This window comes from Saccostrea cucullata, unplaced genomic scaffold, assembly GCF_032062105.1.
Source record: "Saccostrea cucullata isolate Sc308-1 unplaced genomic scaffold, CSIRO_AGI_Scuc_v1 ctg1220, whole genome shotgun sequence".
Classification (NCBI taxonomy): domain Eukaryota; kingdom Metazoa; phylum Mollusca; class Bivalvia; order Ostreida; family Ostreidae; genus Saccostrea; species Saccostrea cuccullata.
Genome location: NW_026931211.1, coordinates 192,862 through 204,427, shown reverse-complemented (window position 1 = coordinate 204,427; position 11,566 = coordinate 192,862). Strand labels below are relative to the sequence as shown.

At 37.3% G+C, this 11,566-nt stretch overlaps 2 protein-coding genes across 2 annotated transcripts; one reads left to right on the top strand and one right to left on the bottom strand.

The window, feature by feature from the left end:
- Positions 1 to 3,165: 3,165 nt before the first annotated feature.
- On the top strand, positions 3,166 to 5,080 carry LOC134231821 (uncharacterized). Its single transcript, XM_062713790.1, has 2 exons — positions 3,166 to 3,560; positions 4,633 to 5,080. Exons 1-2 carry the CDS (start codon positions 3,329 to 3,331, stop codon positions 5,031 to 5,033), a joined length of 633 nt encoding a protein of 210 aa, XP_062569774.1. The 5' UTR covers positions 3,166 to 3,328; the 3' UTR covers positions 5,034 to 5,080.
- Positions 5,081 to 9,199: 4,119 nt separating this feature from the next.
- On the bottom strand, positions 9,200 to 10,693 carry LOC134231806 (uncharacterized). Its single transcript, XM_062713777.1, has one exon. The coding sequence runs from the start codon at positions 10,691 to 10,693 to the stop codon at positions 9,200 to 9,202; it is 1,494 nt and encodes a 497-aa protein (XP_062569761.1).
- Between the last annotated feature and the right edge of the window lie 873 nt (positions 10,694 to 11,566).

Sequence of the window (11,566 nt, the reverse complement as noted above, 5' to 3'; positions counted from 1 at the left end):
ATCTCATTCTTACCTTAACGAAGAAAATCATTAAATCTTTTTTCATATTTTTGGAATGAATATGATAAAACACTAATAAAATTTGGTGATAAACAGAGCAAAACACTTTAAAAATTTGTAAATATATTGTAATTTTCTATTTTTGCTATTTCACATCTTTTATAAACGTTTTCTTAAAAAAAGAAACCAAATATATTTTGCTTCCGTCATCTTTTTCTATGCTTAATAATCTTGGTTTTCCACAATGATCGATCGGAATTCAAACAGATTTCTGGCATGTTTCCTTTCAGTCTTTAAAACGTCCTTGTCTTAATCTTCCTTCTACCATGTTTCCTGTTTCTCTTAGAATGACTCCAAAATCTAGCCCCCCTACCTCAAATTATGCAATGGTGCAAATATGTGTTGAAATAAATGATCGAAGAAAAAAAATATTAAAATAGAGAAGAGTGTATCTCCACCAAATATTTGTCTTACAATGTGAAAGATATCGGTCATTATTCACCTCCATGTATCATTTCAAATCAAGGTCAGTGAAGCGACCATGATAATTGTAACATTTTTATTCAAACGATATGTCCTTGTATCATCAACTTCATTGTCAGCAGTCTGTCCCTCGTTTTAGAAATTGTTCGTATGAAGAACTCTTTTGTATCGGAAGACATAAATGCCATACAGGTGAACATGTAGCATAAGACCCCCTTCCATTCCCCCAGTATTCACTATTAATGCAGTGTCGTCTTCAACATATATGTGCACTGTTATTTGACCTCTCATTGCAGGTTTGACAGGTAACCTGGGAAGGAGGGAGGTAAAATCCTATTTTTGAGGTCAAAAGATCAGAGGTGAAGGACCAATGTTAGAGTGTAATCTAGTAAATTTTGTGGACGATTTAGTACAATCGTGTTTCAAAAATAGATTGTAACCTTTGGAATAACCCTATTTACTTCATGATCAGATACAAGTAAATGTATAGATCAGACTTGCTTCGACGTCAAAGTTATTGTAGTTAGAACATGAAGAGTATTTGCAGAATTTTAGCCTGTTTAAAGTGGTACATGTAGTAAATGATATACGGGGAACACAAAAAATTACGGCAGATTTAGCAACAAATTCAGAGAGCTGTGATGGTCATCCGGCGCTTTCATAGTCTTATTGGTTGTAAAGCAACGATCTATGCCATATTGTAACTGTCTTTTGTTTATAAATCGGAGGGCAAAGACAGAATCGTGACACAAATTTTAGAAGTTTTGTTTGAACAGTCATGATTTCATTAAAAATATGTACATCAATTTATTTTTACAAGATACAGAAAAAAGACTACTTATGCGATTAATCTGTCTGTCTGTCTGTTCTAATGAAATTGTGACGTCGATCGTTTGCACATTTTTCGCCTCCAAGTATTTGTCTCCTCGTTTCGTTACTTTCATTTTTTATTTTCTCAATGACAACTATCATAGAATAGTATTAAAACGCATATATCAGTGCCTAGCTTCTTCTTTGACAAAGTGTGACAGAATTTGAACTTTTAAAAATAAATTTTAATTGAATCTCTAATATTTACTACAATTGCTGATGGATTACAACGGATCTTGCGGTAAGTACTAGTGATTAAAGCATATTTGATATGAAGATATTCTAATTAATAAAATTAAGACTAATTCTTGAAATAATAATAATTGAGATACTTTTCGCATCATGAATATTCAGTCTATTTGAGAGAGAGAAAAAAGACACGATGCATGTAGATGTTCTAACCCTAACCCAAATGCTGACTGACGTTTTTTATACTTATTGTGAGGCAATTATTTATATACAATTGTCGACAGATTTCCCCCGTCATTCCCCAATCATGGCAAAAGGCACACGACGAATGTGACCGGTCATCAGGGGATGCTCACTCCTCCATGGTACCTGATCCCACCTCTGATGTTTTCTCCGCTCCTGATTTTTTAATGTTTCAATGACAGAGATAACAATTTTTGCTCTGTTACAAGCTAGAGGGGATTTAGAATAAGAAAACTAATGGAATTCTATCGCAAATAGTCTCTTCAAGATTGCTAACGAAGAAGAGATATCCTTGGTTAAAAACTAGTAAGCTTTAAAGGTTTATTAATCCTTTCCAAAGGTAGATTATAGATAAATTAAATAGCGACGAACCTTCTAAATTAAACAATGAATTAATCTTTATTTTTCTCAGTTCCGAGAAGAGTTTCCTGGATAGACACAAATAACTGTACAGAGTATCATCACGTGACAACCTCGAACATGCTCAGAAAAGAAAAACCCTACAAGGTTCTCTCTGACCCCGGGAGAAGCGCCGTCACCGTCTTCCTCCACCTACCCTCAGGGGTCAGCGATATAGCGGTAACGCTTAATCACCGTTCCACATCTGATGAGGTGCGGATTTATTTTCAAGTGAATTCTGAGTTTCTGTATAGAAGTTATCATGTTGCCAGCTAGGATGATTTCAGCGATCATTCATTTCGAGTTTCATTGAACACGATAAAGACTGGGAACAACAAAATGGTCCTAGGCCTGAACGAGGGAAGTGAAGGAGACTATTTGTTGTCTGATCTAAATATGAAAACTGGTATGTTTTGAAGCTACATGTAATATGTATAGCATTTGAATAAAGAAAAACTCGATATTAAATTATATGAAAGGGTTTAAGGCGCCTGGACACAGATTTGAAGTACATATTTTCTGATTTTTAGTTTTACTGACATACACACTGTATATATGACACCACAAATTCACAAAAATGAGCTAAACATAGTTTCACAGTTGATAAACTAGGTTTATTGACTGTACACTATAGTTTACAAACCGTGAACTGTAGTTTACAATTCCTTAACTAGTTTTTATCTGTAAAACTATATTTAATAGTTGTAAACTATAGATGCTAATCTAAGTTTATCTGTCTGTAATAAAACTTTAACAATAGATTTTCTTGATAAACATAGATTCACGTCTGTAAACTATAATTTACAATCATGAATTATAGTTAAGAGTTGTTAATCTTGTTTCACAAATCGTGAAACTATGTATATATATATATATTTATCAGATTTTAACTATAGTTAAGAGTTTAAACCATAAACTATGTTTAGCCCATTTTTGTAAATTTGATGTGCCATATTAATAAATTTCTTTCAGTTGTTGAATCTGAAACTTTATTGAAAACAACTGACAAGAGGTTGGTGGAATTGATCAGTCGGGTGAGGCCCGCGATGGGGAGGGAAGATTGTGCAAAATCCTCAAAACTCCGGGAGAGAGCGCCGCCATCTTCAGTTTCCATTTGCCTACAGGCCATCAACAAGTCCAGCTCATGAATGTGACCTTGAACGGGTGTGGCAGTAGCGAGATGATCGACATTCTTGTGAATGGGGAGGTGCTGGTAGAGAAATACTGGTTTGTTAACTCAGGTCACTTGGACGAACAATCGTTCAGCATTCCAGTGAGAATGTTGAGAGCTGGGACGTACAACAGGCTGGTCATAAGACTGAATAAAGAGAGTAGGGAATCCTACTGGCTGCCTGATCTTATCATATTCTATTCAGGTATACAATCTGGAGAGAGGTAACTTGGAAGAACTGGCTAGAATAACTTATATCTGTAGGAACCAAAACACGAAAAGGTGAAGACAACCGATCGATAAAAAAGTACAAATATGTATAGATGACATAAAACACAGAGCCCAAAAATTACAGAGACGGGATCAGGTGCCTTGAAGGGGTAAGTACCCCCTCTTGACGGCGTGACCCCCAGCCCTCCCCCGCCTTGAGCCCTATTTATTGAACAGGTAGACTGTCTGTAGTCAGTTCAATATAAAAACAAATATCTAACAATCGACGGTAAGAAACAAAACAGTCAATGTACAATGACAGGTTATATTTGCTTGTAAGGTCATTAAAACGACCATAAAATTTACTTCAGCTGGTTTTAAACGATGCTGTTGGAATCCTGCAACATCAACTTATCTGTCAGTAGCCTGTCGCGCTTGCTTTAAACATTGAACCTATTATAGAGCAAATTCTCGAGTAGCGAATACGAGTAAGTTAGGAGACATATACACGGTGGGTGTGACCGGTTTGCAGGGGATGCTCACTCCTCCATGGTACCTGATTCCACCTCTGATGTTTTTGAGGTCCGAATTTACTCTGCTCCTGTTTTGTATTGTTTTATGGACCTTTGGTCTTGAATACTGATCGTTATCTCCATATGTTTAATAGGAAAGCCGACGATGGAAAAGTTGAAGTCATCTCGGCTGTCATACAAAGTGTTTTTCCTCTTTTTGTGTAGAAGTTTTTGCATAAGTTTGCTTCATACAAAACAGGTCAGCTTCTAAAGGAGCACAATTAGTGCCCATCGGAACAGTTTGAAAGAAAACATGGTCTCCGAAGATTATATATAAATGTTGTCAATGAGGAAATCGTTGTAGACTACACTTTTGAAAAGGCAGAATTAATATCATGTTTCTCTAACGCACCAGTTCTTCATATGGCTCCTCTTTCAATGAATTTTGAAAATCTACAATGATAATTTTTTTTTTCAAACTGTAATCTTTCTCATGTAGACTGATAGGCAAAGGCAATTGCAGCTTCCTTCATCCGAAAATCTTCCTTTTTTCAGTTGTGACTAATGATATCTGGATCGACACGAATAACTCGGAAAAGTATATTGAACTGAAAACATCTGAAGATTACAGAAATGGGAGACCATACAAAATTTTTTCGACTCCAGAAAGAAGTAGGGCGCATTTTATGATCCACTTACCAGACAAGAAACCCGCCCAGGAAGTGACGTTGACATTAAACCATTGTAAAACAACTTGTGGCGGATCCATTGATATTCTGGTGAATGGTAAGGAACACCTGATGAATTACGATGGCGCCTGGTGGAAGGACTTTCAGGAGCAAACGTTTCCTATCCCTGAGAAAATATTGAAAACTGGAGTAAATGTGTTAACAGTGAGACTTAATGAAGGAAGTAGAGGGGTTTATTGGTTATCTGACGTCAAAATCCAATATTGAGAATAATATTTAATCTGATGCATGAATGCAACGATTTTAAAATGTTTTGCATGCTTGAAACAACATTTTGGATTTAAAATGTGATAAAATAAGCATAGTGGATTGAAAAGAACTGTAAATCACATTTTATTCGTGAGAATCTTATTTTTGCGTAATTTCGCGAGACTGTTTTCCCGTGTAAATTTCCTTCTCGCGTATATTTTTTATGTCCCAGTAATCGTTGTTGATATCAAATATAATATACAGTTTACCTCAAAAATCCCAGTCAAACATAATGTTGAGTTAAAATAAAAAGTAAAGTTAAAAGAAGTAATTACCTACCTACTTACCCTAATTTTGAGGGACTTGTTACCGGAAACACACATTTCTTTTTTGCCTAATGCTAAATAAAATAGTAAAACGTCATTGTCTGCATAAATTGATTCTTTATGTAATGATTGCTTCACTCAATGAATTTGTTAAGCAAAGGAATTGTTTTTAGAAACACATTGAAATGTCGTATAAAAAGTTGGTACCATTCTATGTCTGCTATACAATGTTTTGGAAAATACTTTGTCATAATAGTAATATATTTATGGGATTAAATATTGATTATAATCAAACATTATATACGTTTATTAAATATGCAGAAGTAAACCTTGGATTAGCGAAAACACCTGGAAGTTGATAGTTGAAAGAAAAGACATCAAGACAGAATGAGTCAAGGCCAGGTTGAAGGAAAATTATAGGGAGAAAGGCAAAGCAGTCAAGAAAACTGCGAGAGAGGACAAGAGGAGATGGATGACAGAGAAAGCTGAGCGAGCACATAAAGCAGCCGCGAACGGGAGGCAGAAGAAACTGTACAGCATAGTGAAACAGCTGACAAAAAAGAGTAATAAACAAACAGCAGAGGTGAAGAGAAAAGATGGAGAGCTGCTGAAAAAAAGGCGAGGCTTGCCAGATGAAGGGGACATTTTGAGGAACTACTCAACAAAGACACGTCAGAGTCGCCACCACAAGATGAAGACGATGAGGGAGAAGAACTAGACATCTCAGTTGAGCAGCCCACTATGCAGGAAATAAGGACTGCACTGAAGACGCTTCGGAATGGGAAGGCCCCTGGAGCAGATAAAATAACTGCAGAAATGTTAAAGGCAGACCTTGATAACAGCAGCCGGGAATTGAAGCACAACTTTGACCAGATATGGAGGGAGGAAAATGTGCCCAAAGAATGGACCAGCGGACTGATCTGTAAACTCACCAAAAGAGGCAACTTACAGGACTGTAGCAACTGGAGCGGAGTCACATTGCTGCCACTAGCCAGCAAAGCACAGATCAGAATCATCATTAACAGCATACAGTCTGGAGTTGACCATACTCTGAGGAAAGAGCAGACAGGGTTCCGGAAAGGGAGAGGGACTGTCAACCAGCTCTTTATCCTCAGTAACATCCTAGAGCAAGACAACGAGTGGAATACTATACTGTACATCCACTTTGTTGACTTTGAGAAGCTTTTGACTCGGTGCATAGAGACAGCCTTTAGGTCATCATGAAGAAATATGGAAGACCAAGAAAACTGATTATATCATGGTCAGAGCCCTGTATGACAAATTTCAGTGCTTTGTAAATGATGACAACGAGACCACGGACCCTTTTCCTGTGATGACTGATATTAAACAAGGATGCTAAATGTCAGGCTTCTTGTTCCTCCTAGTGATAGATTGAGTGATGCAACAGACTGTCAGAGAAAAGAGAACTGGAATTATATGGGACTTCACCACTATGCTTGAAGACCTCGACTTTGCAGACGACATTGCCCAACTATCATCAGCAATGAACCATCTTCAATCTAAGACAACAAAACTGGAAGAAAATTCCTCAAAAATTGGGTTGAAGCTGATTGCCAAAAAGTGCAAAATGATGATGATAAATAGCAAGAGTGAAATCAGCCAGACAGTCGGAAACAGCGAAGCCCACGAGGTGGACAGCTTTACATACCTCAGCGCCAATGTCACCGAGGATGCGGGAGGAAGTGATGACATCAGGTAAAGATAGCACTGGCCGGTGCATCCTTCAGGAGGCTAACCAACATCTAGAACGCCACAGACATCTGTAGAAAGATAACATTCTTCCATCTTCAAGAGCCCGGTTCTCTCTGTATTGTTAAATGTGAGACCTGGAAGCTTACCAAAACAGAAGAAAAGTAGATTGACATCTTCAGACCAAGTGCCACAGAAGATATCTAATCTCAAACAAGACAGTTCTAGAGATGGCAGAAGCAGAAAGCTTCAGTGGCGAGGTCAGGAGGAAAAGATGGAATTGGATCGGCCTTGTGCATAGAAAGGATCCCACTGATGACTCTATTATGGCCCTCGGGTGGACGCCTGAAGGGAGAAGGAAGAGAGGTCGCCCCAAGACAACATGGCGACGGATGGTGGAAGTGGAGCGAAACAATGCTGGCTGGAACTCCTGGAACAGACCGACCCCAGTGAAATAGAGATGTCAAGGCCTTGTGTGCCTCCTGACACGGAGAGAATTAAGGAAAGGTTGTCATTATAATAATATATTTGTGGAATTCAATAATGATTGTAATCAAACATTATATGCTGTAGATTCCTTATTTTTTGCGAGTACTTTTTTTCGCGAAATTTTTGCTAATAATTCGCTAAGGGACGGTTGATAAAGAGAGTTTACATAGATATCAGCACCATAAAAATAAAGGCTAGTAATTTTATTGCGCGTCTAGTTCTTTTCGCGAAATTACGCGATAATTAATTCCTTGCGTATATTTAGGAATCTACAGTATTTTAATCAACCTTTTAAACAAAAACAATTATGCTAAAAACAAGAAGCACATGGGCCACATCGCTCACATGAGCACACTAGCCAGAAAAAAAAACTCAACACAGTTCTGTATTGAAAAAGTTTAAATTAAGGTGGAGGGGAGGGCTTGAATCCTACTTAACTATCTGAGGATGCTTCCATATCAATAAAAATGGCTTTGCTGTTCTTGAGAAGTAGATTGTTAAAGATTTTCCCTAAATATGTATTCCTATGAAAAAAATGTCAACGGTGAACCCCAATGTGGCCCCTTTCTACACCCTTGGATCATGAGAATGCTTCCATATAAATATGACCAACAATGCAAGGCTTTGCTGTTCTTGTAAAACTGTTTACTCATCCGTAAAACTTTAATCGTCCATTGTGACCCCATCCTGCTTCCGTATACAGTACTGTAAATCTAGATAATCATGATTTTGCTGTTTTTGAGAAGAATTTCCCTAAATATTCATATGTTTAATTTTGATCATTTATTGTGACCCCGCCTTTCCCCCGGGGGTCATGGTTTGTACAATACCTGAAGATGCTTCCATAAAATTATGACCAATTCTGGCCTCGCTATTTTTGAGAAGAATAATAGATTTTACCTATATATATGTAAAACTTTTATCGTCCTTCGTGTCCCTCTCCATGAGAGTCATGTGTCCCTCCCCACGAGAGTCATGAGTTCTACTCTACCTGATGATTTGATCAATCACAACTTTGCTATTCTTAGGGAGATTTTTTCTGTATACTATAGTCTCCCGTTTGAAGAGGGCGTGACACTTCAATTTAACAAACTTGAATGCCCATCATCCAAGGATACATGTTCTTTGTGGCAAGTTTGTTTGAAATTGGCCCCGTGGTTCTTGAGAAGAAGATGGAAATGCAAAAAGTTTACAGCCAGACAAACGGACACCGGGCAAAATGTGATCATTAAAATGATAAATGATAAATTTTATACAAAATATTTACTTGAAGGATACTAGTAATTGATAATATTATTTTAATATAACAAAATATAAACTTTCGATCTATTATATACTGACTTATTGAAACAAGATCAACACAACTACTGTATCTTAATTTCCAATAAAATTTATTATATAATATGCATGCATTAGATTTAACAATGTATACTGAAACACAATGACAAGCTGTTTATTATATTTGTATGTTATGTTTGTTTTCAACCACAGTATAGACTAGTACAGTGAAAATCTGAATGGAAGGTGTAAGACCTTCGGAAACTCCCGGTCTGACAGGACTCAGCAGATGGATTTGGTTGTTTGGTAGGTCTTTAACAAAGATGTAACAGAGATAGAGTCACACACTATGACATCTGGACTAAAACTCATTGTCAGATTTTACATTCTGTATTGAAACACTTTGACAATTCCTTCCCAATATCCCACCCACAACGTAGACTTGTATAGAGATAGTCTGGTTGGATGAATCACTTCATTCTCAGTCAGTAAAAACTTCAAAAATTCACCATCAGGACCCAGCAAATGGATCTTTGTGTCGTTAATGTCAGGAACAAGGATGTTACGGAAGGAGTCACACACTACATTACCTGGCATAAAGTCCCCTGTCAGGTTCTGTCCACGGTAGACAGACTTCATACGACCAGAAGTAGACATAATCAATACTTCACCTGCAGTGGGACTTGTACGGTTCACAACACAGATATCTCTGTTACTGTTCTGTGTGACTCTGAATGGCAAAGTAAACAGTCTGGTGTGACCGTCCTCCTGGTACTCATACTCATGGATGACATCACCTGTCACTGTGATGTGTCTCACCAGACGTCTGCTGTGTGACTCTAATTTGTAAAGATCTGATTCATTGTCTCTCAAGGTGACCAGTAGTCCACCGTCCACTGACTGACAGATTCCTAATGGTTCCAGTGGATCTGCAAAGACGACTGTAGAGACAGATCCTGATGGTGACAGACAAAGCATGGATTTTTTAATACTTTTACCATCAGTAAAATAAACTTCACCAGTATCAGTCACACACATGTCAACAGGGGAGTAGGTACGTTTATATACCTGTTTTTCCTCACCTTCTTTGTTTATTTGTTCAATGTAATCTGATTCAAAGTGTTGTTTGTAACATTGATCCTCACACAATGCCATCAACAAAGTGACTGGTTTCTCTCCATATTTAAATGAGTTTGTTTCAGTCAAACTTATGTCATTTATATCAAAAAACTTTCCAATTAAATTTTCCGGTATAGCATCACTGACTTCCCCTTTTGTGTATCTCACTGATGGTGTGCTATTCTTCATATCAACTTCCAGGGCAGACAACAGTTTTGTTAGTTCTCTGTGGTTGTCAATGAAGCCGTAATCTGACATGGTATTCTTGTTTTTCTCCATGAACTTAACTATTTCTGCAATTTCTTTCCTTTTTTTGCTTAACTCAGAATTTGCAACATCCAACTTTTCATTACTTTTCCTCAAATTCTCTCTCAGTTTTTGTTCATTATTTTTCCTGATTTCTGATAGCCTGGTTACTATCTCATCATAATGCTTCTGAAGCTTTTTAATCTCAGTGTCACAAAGTTCTTTATTTTCTGTGATTTGTTTTGATGTCTTCTCAATCTTCTCATCAATTCCAGGTAGATCATCTTCCTTTATTTTCCTCAAAAATTTTATCAAATCTCTCCTCCTTAGCATGGCTGCAGTGGGTATAGTTTTCCATTCATGTTTTCTATGATCTGTTTTGGCACATTCACCACAAATTAATTCATCACAATCCTCACATATCACATCAATTGGTAAATTGTGGTTTTTACACATTTCAATATGCTCTTGAGGTGAGCCCAGTGGATATTTGGGTTTACTTACTGCCATGTTGAATGTTGCCTACTTATCTATGGACTAGAAATGAGATAAAATTCTGGGTAGTGCACTATTTGGCACATTGGACTTTAAACTCATTTAAAATTGACAATACAGGCAATGATAACAGAGCTTGAAGGTACACGCTTTCAAATTATCATTAAAAAAACAAGGTAACTTTTAAAATTCCACATTAAAACCAGAATGCATTGACCTTATTCACTTCGGCTAAAAAATATTTCACGTGTAAAAGATACACCTGTGTAGCTTTCTTTGAATTAAGATTTTAAATTATTTCATTATTTACTGGGTCTAGACTGCTATAATATTCGCACTTCAATGCCTTACATTTTGTAAAATTTATTTGTTTAGTTTAGGGATTTTTTGTAAAAACAAACCATCCGATAAATTCTGATATTCTACTCAGTATTTTACAAATGTTATCTGTACTAGCTTCCACCACGATACAAGCAACTGCATGTAATCCACCCAAGGAGGAAAAGCGTGAAGAAAAAGGTACGAGTTTCCTATGTACTGATGTAGTCATATGCATTATCTTGGACTTTTCCTTTCTTATTTCTCCGCATGGCAAAGTGGAAAGCTTTTTCTGCTCTAGAGTCTTTGAGTATGGAGTTTATTCTTACGTCGCAGGTTCGAAAATCTCACTGCAGGACGTAGAAACCGGTTCTTTGGATGAGACCTTATAAGTTGTAATGTTTGGTGTCGCAGTAGATGCTGGCACAACCAACAGGGGCGGATCCAGCCATTTTTGAAAGGGGGTTCCTGGGTTGTGCCCCTCTAACCCCCTCCTCCCCCCCCCCCCCCCCCCCCATATTTACAGACTGCACACACATACTCTCAAGCAAAGATTCACACACACTCACG